The 18,810-nt window shown below is 43.5% G+C and overlaps 2 protein-coding genes across 3 annotated transcripts; both read right to left on the reverse strand.

Annotated features, from left to right (window-relative positions):
• Window positions 1–106: 106 nt before the first annotated feature.
• On the reverse strand, window positions 107–8,958 carry LOC307071820 (recombining binding protein suppressor of hairless). 2 transcript variants are annotated; one of them, XM_079730909.1, is made up of 11 exons: window positions 8,843–8,958; window positions 8,241–8,279; window positions 8,015–8,110; window positions 7,700–7,865; window positions 7,193–7,385; window positions 5,570–5,707; window positions 5,045–5,157; window positions 4,667–4,807; window positions 3,647–3,802; window positions 1,715–1,818; window positions 107–997 (listed from the first exon to the last, which is right to left on the reverse strand). In XM_079730909.1, exons 1-11 carry the CDS (start codon window positions 8,860–8,862, stop codon window positions 652–654), a joined length of 1,512 nt encoding a protein of 503 aa, XP_079587035.1. In that variant the 5' UTR covers window positions 8,863–8,958; the 3' UTR covers window positions 107–651. The 2 variants fall into 2 exon arrangements, with proteins under 2 accessions (XP_079587035.1, XP_079587036.1); XM_079730910.1 differs by having other exon boundaries at window positions 7,211–7,385; window positions 8,843–8,957.
• Window positions 8,959–9,449: 491 nt separating this feature from the next.
• On the reverse strand, window positions 9,450–18,707 carry hgsnat (heparan-alpha-glucosaminide N-acetyltransferase; the record flags this gene model as incomplete). The annotated part of the gene is made up of 18 exons (XM_079758514.1): window positions 9,450–10,454; window positions 11,070–11,182; window positions 11,563–11,633; window positions 11,870–11,947; window positions 12,050–12,136; window positions 12,975–13,101; window positions 13,351–13,472; window positions 13,660–13,775; window positions 14,777–14,937; window positions 15,073–15,103; window positions 15,189–15,265; window positions 15,754–15,857; window positions 16,226–16,295; window positions 16,684–16,753; window positions 16,964–17,082; window positions 17,325–17,461; window positions 17,620–17,735; window positions 18,452–18,707. 18 exons carry the CDS (start codon window positions 18,705–18,707, stop codon window positions 10,273–10,275), a joined length of 2,037 nt encoding a protein of 678 aa, XP_079614640.1. The 3' UTR covers window positions 9,450–10,272.
• Between the last annotated feature and the right edge of the window lie 103 nt (window positions 18,708–18,810).

The raw sequence follows: 18,810 nt of genomic DNA on the forward strand, positions 1-18,810 counted from the left end.
ATACGAATAAAATAATATAATATTCCTTGGTCCGTAAAAACTATGTTACCATAAGAAAAACCCTCCCCATGAGTTCCCCCCCCATCCCCACAGCCGCCCCCGTAACACACCGGCGCCAAGCTCTTCAGTACAAAAACCAAAGACGCACTTGACACTAGTATAAAGTAAGCCTGGGGAAGACCTCCTACAAACCCACAGCTACAAAAACAAACAAGAGTTCTTTGACATGAAAGGCTTCAATGACTGTCTGTGTCGGTGGCAGGGGGGGGGAGAGTCGTGTGCATCCCCGCCGCTGGTTTATACCGTACAATCCTCAGGCTGGGACGCGTTCTCAATCCACAACTGTCCACAAGAGGGGGCTAAAGAGGAGTGAGTGGGGAGTAAAAAAAATAAAAGATATTACACCCCACCTCTCAACACCACCCAAAGTCTGTGTCTTTTAAAAGAGGGGGAAAAAAACGTGTCCATTTCCACGGAGGACAGTTGCTCTCTTGATTCAGTTCGTGGCTTGGCGTGCTGTTCTGCCCGGGGTCCATGCACGCGCGCACACACACACACACACGCACACACACACACACACACACACACACGCACACACACACGCACACGCACACGCACACACACACACACACGCACACACACACGTCGCTACTATGACAGCACGGACATGGCCGACGCCATGCTGGCGGCAGAGTCGCTGGTGGGGTACGCCCCCTGGGCCTCGCCCACGCCCCCCAGCGAGGAGGAGGAGGAGGGGGAGGAGGAGGAGAGCGGCGAGGAGGAGGAGGTGCTGTGGGTGCGCAGGATGGCCCCCGCCGCGCTGCAGTGGGGCCGGGGGCCCGGCTCCGGCGTGTAGGTGAAGGTGAGGGCCGTTGCGTAGATGATGCCGTCGTTGCGCACCAGCGTGACGGGCACCTGCACGGGCTGCCGCACCCAGCGCCAGCCCTCGCGGAAGGCCGAGATGTCGGGCACCACGCACAGCACGCTCTCGCCGCACCTGGGGGGGGCACGGGGGACGGGGTTGGTTGGGTTGTTAGGTCGTGTTTTCTCTTTTCAACTGACTATTTTAAATCATAGTTTACTTTGGTGCCAATACGTTTGATGTTGGAATTACTTTTCTGCAGCGGGATACACTTCTAAAGCAGCCATCTTAATCAATTGAAAACATTTCCAAACGTGAGACGTCTATGGTTTGATTACATTTTAGTCAGGCTATTGTTAAGGAAAGGATACTTTGTAATCCGCCTAAAAATCTGGACCAAACAACGCTCAATAGAGTGCTGCTGCTGCCTGAGCGTCTCCTTGGCAGCACACACACCAATAGACACACTGACTCATACCGGAGAGTGCGGCTTTAGTTACCCGCGTAGCATCAGTGGAATTAACCTAGATCCCTGCTAGAGCACATTTAACATATTAATATATATATATTGCCTTGCCTATGTTTTTTTTATTGCATTTTGGTACGCAGTGCTACAGTGCATTCACTGGTTCAACAACTACACTAAGATCTACAATTCTGAGGATTGACAGTGCCGCTTTCTGATTGACTGATCACTTGCTCAATTGCAACACTTTATAGAGCGTATGACAATTATTTCAACATGCAAGCAACAGTGCAAATTCTAAAAAGAATACCATCTCTCAATCTTTTGTGTACACACACGCACACACACACACACACACACACACACACACACACACACACACACACCTGTACATGGTGTCCGCCTCCACATCTCCAAACCACACTCGGAGGTCAGGGGTGAAGTTCTGTCCCGTAAGCTCCAGCATGGCCACATCGCCGCCTCCGTTCAACTAGGCCAGGGTTGCAGGGAAAGGTGTGTTAAAGCTAAACCAAACCCCAGGTTGGACCAAGTCCCGTTTACTAACTGAAGAGAACCCATACCACTGAACCTATGCCAATGAACCTAAGGTTTTTGCTTCCGCTCACAAGGCACTCCCACTCGCTACAATCAGACTTGGGAGGTGAGGCTAGAATGTTTGATTGACGTAACCAGGAAACCAGGCAATAGCTCCCAATGCATGCCAACAGCATGCTTTGAATGTATAGAGGGCCATTTGAGGCCACTTTTAAATTATATCCTGTGTCTTGCAAATGTTCTGCATTTATGTCAAGAGTTGGGCTGGGATCAGTTCGAATCCCAACGCATTATTTACACTTTACCACCGCTATAACACTCTTCAGTATTACACATCCTCCAAAATAACGCAGACCTGCTTGGACCCCAATTTTGCGGCACGTAATTTGAAACATTTCCCTCTGCAATTTAGTTGAGGAGGGAAACTGTTAACGCAACAGCAGCATGCAACCACTGAGCATAACGCAAGTTTACGATATGACAAGTCAGTTGTACTTTTGAAATTGTTTTATTTATGCCCACTCTTATTTAAATTTAGCTTTGTCGTACTTCCTTTAATAACTGCTGCATGAATGTGGTTGCTTCTGCATGCGCTGTTATTGAAACCAAATAAATATGAACGTTGTTGTAATAATGATGATACGATTCTCGCTATCACCTAATCTGGGGAATAGCACAGTTAGTCATTTAGGGAGCCCAATGACAGTGCTAAAGTAAAGGTAAGAAGGACTTATGGAGTTTGGTTTTCCTATCCAAAAAAAAACCTTTTGCCTCCTGAATCTAAGGGTCTATTCACACCAGGATAGTCCTTAGTTCGATCTCTATGGTCCGGACCAAAACGCAATGTTTATTTTTTGGTTTGGTGTGGTCCCTTTTCACATTGCAATTTTTCGCAACAGTCAGAGAATTTATCAACAACGCACATGTGTGCATAGATCGTTCAATCATTGGACCAGACGGTCGGGGGCGGGGTAACGCATAAAAAAAAAGTAAACAAAGAATACAAACTATGGAGATTCAGCGGGCTGCACTCGTTGTGCTTATACTGATTGGTTTCATACAGTAACCAACATCTGCAGTACTTTTGGAGCATCAGAGGCGTTTGGCACAACGTAGATTTTATGATGTTAAGCTATCTGCGGACCGCTCGAACGCCTACTCCCCCATCCTTGTACAGAATGTATTAAATGCATGGGTATGTTCTCCAACATACTTTATGTTGGCGTCTGCCCAAATATCCCAAAGACATTTTATCTCCTCTTCGCTACATGTTGAGCCACGGCTCATTTTAAACGGGTGTGATAACGTGATGCCGGTCTGATCTTTGAATTTACCGCGCTAATCAAACAATGTAAATAAACAAGCAGCAATGGGAGCCTGTTGCCTCCAAAAAGGCATATTATTTTTAGAACTGGGTCGGACCGAGCGCGGTCGCTTTCACATCTCAAGCGAACCGCACCAGGGTTCGTTTGGAAGCGAACTGAGACCACCTCTCCGGCTGGGTCTCGGACCAGCTGTTTGGTCCGCTCCAGAGTTCGATGGTTTGTATTCACACCAGCCCAAAAGGTCCGCACCGGCGATTTTTTTTGGTTTGGTTCGAACCAAACAAGGCAGGTGTGAATACGGACTAAGGTTGGCGACTTTAGGTCCCAGCTCAGAACAAGAGGGTTTGGAAACGCACGTAAAGAAAAGAAGAAGTACTCAAAGGGACAGGTTGGTAGTACAGAGCGTGTGGGTCCGTGCTATGGCGGCCATGGTTGTACCTGCAGGCTGTCCACCACGGGGACGGGGGTGACGGGCTTGGGCACGGGGCCCATGCCCTCATAGAAGGTGTACTCGGCCTTGTCTGTGCTGATGATGGTCCAGGACGCCCCGTCGTTGATCATCTCTTTGTTGGACTCTTTGGGACACGGCGTGGCCTGCAAACAGAGGTTAAATATAAACTAGACAAATGTGGGCAATGTAGTTCCTGTATAGAATATTGGAACATTTCAGAGGTTTTATAAGTGGGACACATTTGGGGGAGGTGTAAGACAAAAGCAGAGAAGAATAATGTTGTTTCTGTGAAACAGACACGGCAATGGATTGTATGATGGATGAGATGCAACTCATTCATGATAAGGATTGTTACAGGGTTATTTAGTAAAATGTTATCACGAAAACCCTTCTGCAAAAGTGGACAAGAATAAAACGATCAATACATAGAGAACAATTCCCTAAATGAATTCATTTTGGAAACATTCTAGTTCTGATGATTTAATAAGTAAATAGCTGCAATCGAAGGTTAAATAGTGCATTGCACAAATGTGCCTCAGTGTCATTCGTTTTTTTATTTTACCTCACAAAAGGTGCAATTTAAGTAATTTGAACAGCTTTTGGAAGAATCAATACACTAAATATATTCATCAAGTCACACTTCAGCCTTAACAGAGCCTAACACTTTCGGATAATTTGGATGTAGTTAAAGTAAAAACAAAAAGGGGAACATGAGGCAGTGCCAAAACAAACCTAGCTGTGTGTTTACCCTGCTCACTAGCCAAGATTATCATCTACCCCTCCAAAGGACAACATTACAATAAGGATTACAATAAAGAATCAATAACGCAATCGGGAATACGTTTGCTTTGTATTCTCACGTTATTTAGACTATACGCTCAACGTCGAGCAAAACGTTTGATGCACAGAGCAGCTCTACCGACCGCCATGCCAGAAACGCAATTCAATTAAAAAGCTTTGGAGAAATACTGCCTGGAGGCCTTTTGGTTGTGTGTGCACGCAGGTACCTGGAACTGGATGATCCGTTCCTGGGACAGGCAGAGGTACATCCTGTCCGTGTCTTTCAGGTAGAAGGCACACTTGTGGAGCTGGGACACGGGGTCGTCGGCGTCCATTAGGGCCGTTTGTTTGTCCACTTTACGGATGACCTGATTGCAGGGGAGGTCCGTGGGGGATCAGACACTTGGTAGAACGCAGATACCCAAGAGCACACAAACCGTGAATGTTCCCCTCGGGACAGGATCTACAGCATCTGCGAGTCGCTGATGCTTTAGCCACTACCAACTGTTGTAAGACACGTTTGTACACACAGTGTAGCCCTCATGCCCCTGCCCACCCGACATCAACACACACAAACACACACCCACACACGCATACCTACATACCAGTCTAGGCAGCGCCATGCCAGTCACAGAGCACACCAGTTTGACCGTCTGACCATAGTGGATGTAGCCGTCCCGAACCGCAAACTCCTCCCCTTCAGACTCCTCATCATCCACTGCACAAAAGCACATAGAAATTCATGCTTTTGTTTACCATTCAGCTATTTGGCTTTGATCGAGCCGACAGTGAATACAGATGCATGTCAACAAGGAGCAGATAGGGCCTATGGGCTGCCGACAATTAGGATCCAACCCAGAACCAGAACCCTTCAGTCAAAAACAAGAACACTATCCTGCACCCATGATCTTGATTCTAAATATAGATGTGTGATTTAAGTCCCTTCAAGCCCAGATTCATGTTGCCGCATTTGGTCATCTATACCACCTCAGGACTTATTATAAAGTTACTACTAAATTGACCCATTATCCATCTGAAGCAGCATTTCAAAAGATTACACATTAACAATAAGGAGGGATGCAGAAGAGCGTAGAGTAGGAGAATAAGCGGGGCCCAGAGGAGCGACATACAGAGGTGGATGTAGAAGGCCCCCCATTGCTGGGAGCTGGCGTGGAAGTTCCCCCCCTCCACGTGCAGGTACCTGGTGCTGACCGTCTGGGAGCGCAGGCGGTTGAACAACGCCACCTTGGTCCCCGACGCTATACACACTGGGGAGACAGAGGGATCATCAACCAACACACACACACACACACACACACACACACACACACACACACACACACACACACACACACACACACACACACACACACACACACACACACACACACACACACACACACACACACACAATACACACTGGGGAGACAGAGGGATCATCAACCAACACACACACACACACACACACAATACACACTGGGGAGACAGAGGGATCATCAACCAACACACACACACACACACACTGGGGAGACAGAGGGATCATCAACCAACACACACACACACACTGGCGGCGGACGGCCATCTACAAATGGATGTTTATACCCTGGAGGGACAGACATCAACACACACTGATGCTTTGCACACTGGAGACAGACGGACATCTACATGCTATACACATAGACCATCAGTCACTCAAGAGGCTATCACCAAACACACACTGTGATCACACACTCTCACATGGACTATGCATCCACCAACACACACAGACTGCGATAAAATGACATGTGTATGTGTATATGTGTGGATGACAACAGATGTATTTATCAGATGTTGTGGTTCTTCAGATATACCCCGGTGTTGTTGATGATTGTAGGAGCGTGTGATGCAAGACACAGTCTTGTGTGACCGGGCAATAAAGTTGTATCTAACCCTATCTCTCTCTCACACACTGAAGGATCCCCAACACACACAATATCCACATTGGAGACAGAGAGACCGTCCTCCCCACACATACTGGAGACACACACACACTCAACACACACACACACACACACACACACACACACACACACACACACAGGAGAGACAGTCACCAACACACACTGGAGAGACAGTCACCAACACACACTTGAACAACCCTCATCACACAACACACTGGAGACAGAGAGACCATCACCGAGACACACCAAACACTGGGGACAGAGAGACCATCCCTTATAATCACCAGAAAGTCAGTCGCCAACACACACTACACAATGCAGACCTCAGAAACACAGAATACACTGCAGAAACAGTCACCCCCACACACTACACACTGGAGAGACCGTCAACATCACAAACTACACACAGGAGACCTCAGAAACACAGAATACACTGGAGAGACCGTCACCTACACACACACTGGAGAGACCGTCACCTGCACACACTGGAGTGACTGCAACAACACACTCTTGAGAGACCGTCAGCAAACCACGCTACACATTAAAGCCAGAGAGGCCACCAAAACACACACAGCACACTTAGGAGACAGGGACCGTCATCAACACACACTGGAGAGACCATGAACAACACACTAAGTACAAAGAGACCCCACCAAAACACACAGAAGACTGTCTGTGTGTGTGTGTGTGTGTGTGTGTGTGTGTGTGTGTGTGTGTGTGTGTGTGTGTGTGTGTGTGTGTGTGTGTGTGTGTGTGTGTGTGTGTGTGTGTGTGTGTGTGTGCGTGTGTGTGAGAGTGTGTGTGGACACGCACATGTTGTTCTCCACTTACAGTCAGCGTTCTTAAGAGACTGCTTCTTCTTGGAGGGCTTGGAGATCACCTTGATGCGCTTGCTGAGGAAGACTCCGATGTCGGCGCTGTTGCCGTAGAACATCTGGACCGACAGCATGAAGTGTTTGCGCTTGTCCGAGTCGCTGATGTACAGCGTCTTAGCAGTGCAGAAGTGCTACGAGGAAGTGAAGGGAGGTGCAAGAAACATGAGTGACTCTCTTGAGATCTGAATCGTTGTTACAGGAGAAGGATTGCAAATTATTGATATTAAAAAATACCCACTCAATATAGGAAATCAACTTCTTTTTTTTCATAAGCAGGTCAATTTCCACAGGAAAATGTTATAATTTAAACTACTTTATCCAATGTACAGCCCTCCAGATGTTCTTACAACAAAATGTGTATTCCTCATAATTTACCAGAGGCAAAGGAAGCCAATATTAAGAGGAAATTCAGATGAATCATAATGGGGGAGTGTTTTATGCCAACCTTGCCCTCAAGATTGAGTTGTTGCATCTCCTGTTCGCTGTTGCCTATTCCAATAAAGGCGCAGGGCTGGGACTCTTGTTCTGTGCACCCTTCCCTCTCCATACTCTCCAGCTTCTTCTGCCAGCCACTCCCCATCAGATACACACATGGCGGAGGGCAAAAAAACCTGTGACGAGGGAGCGATTGGAAAGGTAAACACAACGGCAACAACACTATTACTATGATTATTAGCAGGTGTGCTAGACGATCACACCGCTTTGGGCCAAATGAACCCAAATGAAATGACTTATACCATACAGTCTGTAATACACCAACCTTTTTTCATTCCCGTAGGACTTCTGTGCAACCTTAGCGTGTAGAATGAGGACCGTTTGATCGTCTTTGTCTTTTAAGTAGTTCCTCATAGCCTCCCTGGAGAGAAAAAAAAGGTTGACATGTGAAACGCAGTAAACAGCGTATAAGCATCGGAAACCACATTGCACATGTTTTCTCAAAGCCTTCTCCAGCATCGTCTGCAGCCCAGCTCTGGTTCGTGGTTTACCTTGTCAAACGCTGAGGTTGAGGTCGCTCACCAAACTTCCTGCAAAACAAAATATGAACTTGTTTAACATTATGGAGTCAAATCTTCTCGCGGCACAGATTAAACTCGTGTGAAAGCCCCGGTGGAGCTGCAGTCTTGATGTTACGTGACTGCATAGCGGAGGAGACAGTCAGTGACACTGGAAATGGAAAACCCAGCGTTGCGCTGCCACTGGTTTGATTTAAGTTGATGTTTAACGACACTTTCCCGACACGATTGTCTTCGCTGGATGCTTACTAAGTAACTCAAAACGAAGCGGACCATAGACAATGTGACCACAGGGTTTGGCGTTAATTCAAATGATCCATTCCACTGGTGTTTCTCCGTTGGAATAAAAGGTAGTGATTGTACTACTTAGGGTGGCGAGTTTTAGAGAAGTGGCCCGACAGAGCCACAGACAAAGTAGCATGTAGTTAGAGGCCACTTTAGACAACAAGGGGGAAGAGATCCACTATAAACGGCATTCTGCAACAACTCCACCAAAGAGCAGTCGTTGGGCGAAACCAAGAAGTGCAACTTTTTAACAATTTTAAATTCGTTTTGTTCTGAAATTCAACACTTACCCCGTCACAACGGGCGCCATCTTCCAATAACTCTCTCTAAAAAAAGTCCAACAATCGCGAGATCCCTCCCCCAGCCCCTTAGCGAGGCGAGTCGGACAACAGAAGAACCAGACTGGGAGAGAAAAAGGGAGAAGCGGGAGGTGTGACGGGGTGAGAAGCGAGGGAGGGGGCGACGGGCAGAGGGTAGACGCCACAACAACAGGCGTGGGAAAGTTCGAATGTCGCGCGAGAACAAAAAAACTCTCATAATAGACAATAATGAAAAACGGCCAAAGCTATCGCGAGATTCAGTGATACCCTTATAACCTGCCTGAGCTGCTTTCACAAGGTAGCATACTGTAATTCGATTCCCACGCCTTATTGAGCAATAAACCAACCACACATCCCCTACAGCAGAAGGCTAGAAAGCACAACTTGGGGATAAAGATTAGTATGAACTGAGGCCAATATAATGGAGAATGTCTATTGCGCTTGACAAGAGAAAAGAAAACAGATCATTGAGAAGTGACTTATTCATGGAAAATATTCCTTGGCTCTACATCTCATGAGGTGATAGTAAATAAATAAACATTCAGACTCAAAGTACATGAAAGTAGTTGTCCTAAAAGGCACATTTTATGTATTTCTTAATGGTATAAACATGTTTATTTATGAACAATTATAATGTATTGCATTTATGTAGCACTTTTTTGCAAGTCACTCAGAGCACTACATAGTGTGTGTGGAGGGGGATATGACACCTCATCCACATGCATCTTCATGTAGCCAGCACAGAATGAGTTAAATCATTTAATTATTCATTATAGAACCAATTGAATGTGTATAGTGTGTGCATTATTGATAGCATGTCAATCCATTGGCACACTATTACAAACTAAAATGTTGTACTTGGAAGTATAAAAGGCTACGGAAAAATAGTGAAAAGGTCCCGTATTTCTAATTGTGCAGTGGTAAAAAGTATGAAAAATATGATGCCTATATACCAAATTAAAAAATAGTAATTAAACAAAAAACAAAAAGGTAACGCTAATTTGGCAAAACAAATTACAATGAATGGAATGAGAAAACACAATTCTAGACTTTAAAATATCAAACAGAAATGACCATTTGACCACCATGAAATGTTGTAGCGCTGCCTCTGCTGTCCAACAGGGACTTGTCTGTCACTTCTTGATGACCACACACAACATAGGCCAATGTCATTGAAAAATATCTTCATTTAGTTTTGGTCTAGCTCTTTTCTAAAGTAAACATAACATATGTAGATTTTATATACATACAGCGAAATTTATAAAAATAAATTCCATCTTTTGATTTTTAAGGTAGAAGTCCTTTGATTTTTCAATTGCAAGTCAGTAAATCTCACAGAAATCCAACTTGGGAGAACCCTATCGGTTGTCCTTGACCCGTCTGCTCAGCACTGTTTGGCTTTAAATCTTCCAGAAGACCCTTTTCTTGTACAGAAGGTAGGAGATGAAGACCCAACAGGAGGTAGCCACCAGGTTCTGGGCTAAGTGCTCGGCGTGAGACTGGCTGTTGGCCATGCGCCAGCGGAAGGGGAAGTACTGCTCGAACACTTCGTGGCCCACGTAGACCAGGATGGAGTTCATACCTGGAAGGGAGAGCAGACACAGCAGTGATATGTGAGGTGAGAGCAATGACGAGACTCAACAAGTACCGAAATACCTGAAACCAGCCTCATAACAGGAGTCATATATGATTTATTTAATGTGATCTGGCCTTAAGGCTTTCACAGAATATTATCAGTCATTAAATAGAAAAAGTAGTAAAAGACAACGTTTTTCTTAAAATGTGTTTTGTAAACTGTGACCAAATTTAAATCAGAGCTGTAAATTGGCTCCATTAGCTCAAATTGACAAACGTATCTTATACTTTTTGGAATGAATAATGAATAATGGATGAACAATAAAGTATTTGTTGTATACGTTGGTCGTACACACATACTTGAGACTTAAGCCCATTCTCAGGCAGTATATTCATGAAGAATAATATAAACAGCTATTACAATCATCTCCAGGGTACCATGACATCAAACCAACCACTGTGGTAATAGATAATAAACACTAAATAAGAAAGTGGCCATCTAGTTTTTATAGTGAGACAGGTTCTCTTGGACCCCATCACATGATGAACCAGCATCATCCATGCTCCTTGCTCTATGATGGAGAACGTCAGCAGAAACTAGGAGGTAGAGGCTGCAGCTCACCAGGGTAGTGGAAGGGCGCTCCGCTCCACCAACTCTTCACGTCCACGACGTAGTAGACAAGCAGCAACACCACAAAGGCCATGCAGGCCAGTGTAGTGACATAGGAAAGGGACCTGCATTACCAAGGACGAACGGACACACATCGTAAAAATGTGCATCTAGAGAGGCCCGCTCTACATACTTTACGTCAAGAACAAACAAAAACCTAAAGTTGTAGAAGACGTTCTTGGAGACGAGGCAATAACACATTTCATAAATGGAGTCTTACTTTCTCTCAACATTTAACATGTAGACAGTGTTGACAGTGTACATGACAGTGTGTTATGTTTCTTATATTTAACCACAATCATCCTTGGTGACCAAAACGTCGCCTCACTAATTAAATTGCAGACAAATGCAGTCTAAATTATGGTAAGAGCTGGTTAAATTTCATTCCGCCAAACTCAGACTCTGTGCCACTGAAACAACCGGTGAACAAACAAGGTGCCCTTACCAGAGGTTCTTGTTGACAGGAATGAATCCTTGGTTTCTGGAACACTTGGTGAGGACTGCTGATAATATACCCTGTGTGAGACCAGCAGAATCTTTAACAAAGTCAAGAGACGTGTTCAGCCAGTATAGTGACATTAGCATACACATTTGACTCCCGGATTAGCCTATGCATACTCTCAGAGAAGGTACTTTGTGAAACTCGTTGTAATGCTTATCCACCTTGTCAGTCAATAGACACAATACTAGAGGATATTACTCAGTGATCCTTTACCTAAACAAATGAAGGAACATCATAATCACAATCTTACCAATATGAGAGCCCATATGAGGAAACGGGTTATTATCTTGCTGTGCAGGTCTTTATAGTGCAAGAGGATTTTTCCTGCCTGGTAAACCCCACCCCGCCCGAAAAACACACAAAATTAAAAACACGTAATGAGTTTGTACTCAAGAATAGATCATCATAACATATGGTTAACACTACACACCTGTAATCCAAAGAAGGCCATGAGGACAGTGTTGATGCTACCAAGAATACCTTCAGGGTCGTACGCCGATTGGGTCAGGTATATAACCTTGAATGAGATGAGAGAAGCCATCATTACATTACACAAATTCAGTATTATGCATTTATATAACAACATATGTCAAGTAAATAATCGTCATTATAAAAGGACCAAATCGAACTGCTCTGCAAAGCTGATGAGGTTGATAAGATGTCAATCCTCCGAAGGAATTGAAAATCTAAATGGAAACCTTATGAACCGCATATGCTCTTCCAACCTCAAATCCTCTGTAATGGGCTAATCGATTAGCAGCTAATTTACACCTGGTCTCTGGTGACTTGCTTTGCCAAGTAGCTATTAGAGTTATGAAAATGATAAGGTAGGGTTGATATCGCTATCAAGCCTGCGATTTAATGTTATTTTGCAGTTTCCATCCGCTGTTGCCCCAAGACTATGAAACGTCCTCCATGACCACCTGAAGGCCCCACAGACTACAGCTGTTTTAAACAAAACCCTAAGACTTATCTTTTTAAAAAAGCCTTTTGCTAATTTCTCTTTTGCTGTATATGTATTATATGTTTTAACAACCCTTTTTTTTTTCTTTTAACTCTGTAGCACTTTCAGATTTTTGAATGTAAAGTGCTCTACAAATAAAATGTATTATTATTATTATTACTATGCAACATCATGAAAAATACAAAATAAATAATTACTTAACATTTGGGGTAAAAATGAAGACCTAATCTGACTCTCTTTCATACATGAGATACAACTTATTAAGAGTGGAGTCTTGAGAAGTGACAGAACGTATTCACTAATGTCAGACCGAGCCCTCACACCTTAATGACCAAAAGAGTGTGTGATGCTGTCTTGTGAATGATGTGCATTATGACTGCCAGTTCCTGACCCGTGAGGAGGGGTTCTGGTAGATGTGGTTGTTCCCAAGCAGCCAGCGGTCTACGTATCCAGCCGCCCCACCAGTGCAGTTAGAGTACATACCCATGTCCCCAATTCCACCGGGACCCAAATACCCCCTGCACACAGACCGACAGGCAGGCAAACACACAGACAGACAGGCAAACTTAAAGACTTGATGACAGCTACTGAGTGATGCATGTATTCTTACTCAAAACATTGATGTATGTTATAAAATCATCCTATTGACATACATATATAGTGAATAAAAACATGCGTGCGTGCGCGCACACGCACGCACACACGCACGCACACACTCACTCACGCACGCACACACACACACACACACACGAGTAGTGGCCACTCACGTGGGGCAGCCAGGGACAGGAAGAAGGAAGGTGATGCACAGCCAAACTGCTTCCAAGCAGAGCACGCAAATCCAGGCTGGCCAGTAGAGAAAGATATCACGAACAGGATACCACCAAACATCCTGGGAGAGGTAACAAGAACACATGACCCAAGAGAGGCTTATATGAAGTCAACCAAAATAATACCTATGGTGAGACTGAGAATGAACAAAAGTAATTCCGGGAATACTGGCAAAACCAGTGTGAAACCCTTATTGGTGCAGTGCTAATCATAGTAAAAACACAGGGTATTAGCAGGTTATGACTGACCACAAGGAGATTGTCGGTGTGAACTCTGGCCACCAGTAAATCCAGCATGGCTACCAGGAGGTAGGCCACGGCCAGCCGCTGCAGCACCCCTGGTATCCGCAGGCCGTCCCAGGACACTGCAGGGGAGGGGGAAGTAAGCACACAGGGGGGGGAAGAGGTTATTTAGGCATACTTTGCATGGGCTGGGATTTTTAATTAATTAATTCAGTAAATAACATACAAGCATGCTTACGAAGGTACCATGTTCTACTGATCCATTTTCCATGTGTCAATAGTATAGGGAGTGTCAACTCAACACATCCAAACACCCATATATAGACACCGTTGCACCAGATAGAACACAAACATGTTCTATGATCCTTCTGGGCCGGCAATTGCCTCCACGACAAAGAGCTCAATGGCAGTGTTTGTGATTTGAGATCGCATACACTGAGAAAACTTAATCATGAGCCATACCTCTTAATTTAAAAATACTAGGCCCTGTTATCTTTTAACTGTATCATCTTTGGACTATTGTACTATAATAGTATTAATTGTAATATTATTCAATAATATTCATACGGATATCATTTTTAGAACATTAATAGTGGATGTTTATAGAAGAATCTGAAAATATATAGTTAGTTTATAAGTAGTCTCGGATCCAGCCTTCATATGTTATAGCAGAACTTCTGGGGGAATATGGTTCAGAAAAGAGAGGCGAGTGAGAATTGCCTTGTTTCCGGTTTCGTTATTCTACTGAATAGAGGAAGTGATTCTTGCTAGTAGACAAAGCTTCAGAATGACATTTAATTATCATTATAGTCTACACAGTGTTTTTTACTATGTACTAGTGCTGTTAAGAGTTTGCGTTCGCTGTCAATTACCAATAATGCCCTGACAGATCCTTGTTCCAGCAACATGATTGTTCTGAACCAATATGAAGCGAAAGAAAGAGAGATGCAGTTCAATAACAATAACAACTATAACAAGGCCACTAGACTAGTTAATTAGTCAATGGTGCTAAAAAGACAACATCTGTAATTCAAAAACATGTAGTAACTCTATGAAACCACAAGGGAGCAGTGTCCTGATGAGGCTCATCGTGTGTGCTTGTGTGTGTGCTGTGTATGCTTACAGGGGCCCAGGCAGTAGTTGGGGTTGATGATTAGGACTCCTATGAGGAAGAGTTGCAGGCTCCTCCAAACTGCTTTCAACAGCAGAGAACAGCGAGACCAGCCTGAACGGAGCAGGGAGTTGATGGACAAGGCTACGGACGTCCCCATTATAAATACAAACCTAGGGCCACGAGGGAGGGTAGAAATCATTTTAAAAGAGAGTTAAAAATGGACAAGAGATTTAGAAGGACACATTTTTTCAGTTTTCATTATCTTTCTGAAAAGCAGAAAATTACTTCAATATGTATAAGCTTACCATGGAAACACCAGATCAGCAACAGTCAGACCTATAATGAAAAAATATAAACTCAATGCATCAAAGTGAAAGGAGAGATACTGAGAGTGAAGCTAGTTAGTTCAACAATAACTTGCCATTCCAGCTCTCGTGTCTGAAGAACCAGTATCTCCCTCCGCCGTAGTTCACAAACACCATGACGACCAAGGAAATCCTGGGTGGGCAGATACAACACAGAGTTGCTAAACAGCATTTGGTTCGGAATGTGAAGATGCATATGCAAACTAAGCCACAAACCAAGCTTAAACTACTGCAGTATGTCCTATCCTCACTATAGCCCCGGTGTTCGTGGAAAAACTGGCAAATCACAATTTGAACAGACCAAAATATGGGACAAATCCTGAGGTTTATTGAGCTGTAAGGTTTTATTCTTTATAGATGGATATTTACATAGTTTAAATAATTTTGGGGAAAAGGCTATGGTGGAGTAGCTACAAATAAATTACATATTATTATTATACTACTATTATTATTATATAGTACATAAGTTACATACATCTAGAAAGATGATGATAATACACGGCCAGCTCCTTCCTTAATAATAACACGATTGTGAGCAGATCATAACAATCATCATGTGATGTTAAACAATAATGGCAATCATCATTGGTGTGTTTTTTTGCATGTGGTAGACGGGGGCACCCTCTGAATGTGTCCAGAGATCGTAGCCTTCTGCTGAGGACACTTGGTGCAGGCAGGATGTTGTCGTTGCTCGACTCCACCAGCCGGCCTGGTGATCCCAGCTCCTGCAGAGGGAACAAGATTCATATGAGACGTAAGACTCTGGGGCCGTATATACACATGGAAATGTATGATGAAGCCGTTTAAAGCCTTTAGTCATGCGTGTCATGCACTTTTTCCATCTGAGTCATGCATGAAGAAATATGTAAGTTAGCCAGTGAACAATGGCAGGTTTACAGAAATGTCCCTCCACCGTTTAATCAAATCCCTGTTTGTGTGCTACTTAAACCATCTGTATAAAATAATGCATCATTTTCATTCATTAATCCATTGTCATCCTTAATTCCTTTTCCCTATGGGCTACCAGCCATCCAATCAAAGCAAGTACACTGATAACCAATCACCAACCACAAGACATGCACAGACAACTCACCGAGTTGATGAGCCTCTCCGTTTCCATGGAATTGCTCAGTCTGTGAAGCAAACCCCCGACCACATCTAGCCTGGGAAAAATTATTAAATGAGTTCCTTTGCCAATGCAACCAGCAACACAGTGTCTAAAGCACACTAGAACTAATGCAGTACTGAGAGGGGCCACAGAGTCTACTTAACATAGGCTAGTGCTACTGCATTACAGAGGAGGTTCTGAAATATCTTCTCAGTTACAACTGGAGATGCATCAAAATAATTAAATACATACATTATTTGTACATTATTTTTGTTAAAAAAAATCATCAATGCATTTAATTAATCATAGCTGATTTTGTGCAATGGAGGTATATGCATTTAATGTGGCACAATTCACATTTTGCAATACTTTTACAGATAAAAACCCCACAAGTCAGCAAATGTAATGCAAATAAATACTGTAATAGATGGATAATTAATTACTTTATTATTGCACCTCCAATGGCTAACAGCATGCCTAGTCCAGCCAACACGATGAATGCTATCAAGATTGCTGTGGAAAGAACAGATTTCAGAAAATCTACTTTCCAAATGTATATATTTTATAGATTTCAGAACATAGACTTCACCAAATATATAGTTAGTCGATTCAAATCAAATAAAATGAATGTCATACAGCGTTGCATCAATTGTAATACATCATATATCATAATCAGACAGCAGAATGCAATGTGAATTTGAGGAATAAATAGACAAAACATACGCAGGTAACTGTTAACCGGGTCTGAGTGAGTGACCATGGAGCAGTTCACTGCTGAAAAAACTGAGTGGTTCTTCACCCAGAGGGAGTAGTTGCCGTGCTCCCCAAAGGAGAATGGAACCCTGAGGAAGAGATGTCATTCACGGTACCCAGCCATTAAAAACAACCTCTTGAACAAATTCAATGTTATCGGAAATGTATTGAAAGACAATTGTTCCAAATAGTATACAAATCAAACATTGAATGAAATAATGGATATGTGCTATTCTTGTTATTGTCATGCAAAATATTTAAATAAATAACCTTTATAAGCATTTTATAACAAAAACCTTGGTGGACATGTATCTACATGTATTGAGCCCACCTGCAGAGCTCCACATTGAGATCTGAGTTGTTCAGTTGCAGGGTGATGCCATGCTGCGTACCCACTTTGAAGTCTGCATAGCTGGACTTGCCAGGGCCCGGACCTGCAGGAACCAGCCCCAAGGTCTGGTACAAGCACTGACAGAGACCAACAATAGCAATGAATACACCAACATCAAGATCATCGTGACAGCATTAATACAAATATGTGATTGTCCATATATGTTGAGTTAATCTCAGTCAAAAACAAATCTGTTCTTAGTCCTATATGGGGCATTGAATGGGAATACGCCTACCTGATAACAGTGGTTAGACATCCAAGACACCACCAATTTGGTCTCCAACTCATTGTTGACCTTGAGGAATGCCTCATCCATTTTCAGCGACATTGATTTACGATATGGGAGCGAGGCTGAATACATGGAGAGACACGCACACAATGATAATCCGTTCTATTGACATCTGTTAGTTTACAGCTGGATAACTCCACTGGGAGATATCTCTTACAACCATCGTCATCAGACCACACCAAAGTGTGAATCCACTGTGTTTTCAAAAGACATAGACACAGTCTGGCTTAAGTTCAGCTAGTTTGCTAGTTTGTCTGTTGTATTAAAGAGGCAACCAATGGGACACGTTTTGAATGGCTGTTTTTTTATATAGAAAGCTGAACCTACCTCATCGATCTAAGATGGTGAGGCATGTATTAGCTAGATCATCAAAACAAGACAACTGAAAATAAGCTGTTAAGGATACGGGCTAGGCAGAAAGCTACTGTCCATAACCAGGCATATGAAACAAGGGACCCGTGGTCACATGCTAGATCAATGGGCTTTTAAGAAGATTAACTATTCCTTTGGAGGGACATTCAAAGACGTAAGACTGAACATTCTCCACTTACTGCGCCCAATCATGCCAATCTTTCAATGTATAATTTAAGACTAAGAGAATTTGTGGTTTGTTTGTTTAGTGTTGTAAACATGACATTCCTAAGCGATTACTGTGAGACTTTCTAAAGTTGGGTCTATCTTTCACGTGTTGGGAATGGGATTTCAGAGAGATGGATTTGGTCGCTACTAATGTTAGCAGAAGGAACAATACCAGTGATTTAAAAGGTGCGATACTTACATGAAGATATGTCAGCTGTTAGAGGAACCACGCAGATGGCTACGACCAAGGCAATGAGTGGGATGAAACGCGACGCACGGTTCTGTGGTCGGGGCATCATCTTAACAACATCAGGTCTCTGAGGGTCTGTTTCTTGGCTCTCTTTCTCGGAGCCCTTAGACTCCAATCGGGCCTTTTTTCTCCGTTTGTACATCAGCCTCTTCCGGTCCCTTGTTGTTTTGAAAGGGTAGTGGGAGAGAGAAGGTACAAAGTACATATAGGTCAAGGGTTTGCGTCTTAACTACACCTACACCGAGTATGTGGTCAGTTTACAGTTGTTCCAATGAATAGTAGTAGTCGAATGAGTTTATTTGAGTATA

This window comes from Pollachius pollachius, assembly GCF_949987615.1.
Source record: "Pollachius pollachius genome assembly, chromosome: 2".
In the NCBI taxonomy this organism is placed as follows: domain Eukaryota; kingdom Metazoa; phylum Chordata; class Actinopteri; order Gadiformes; family Gadidae; genus Pollachius; species Pollachius pollachius.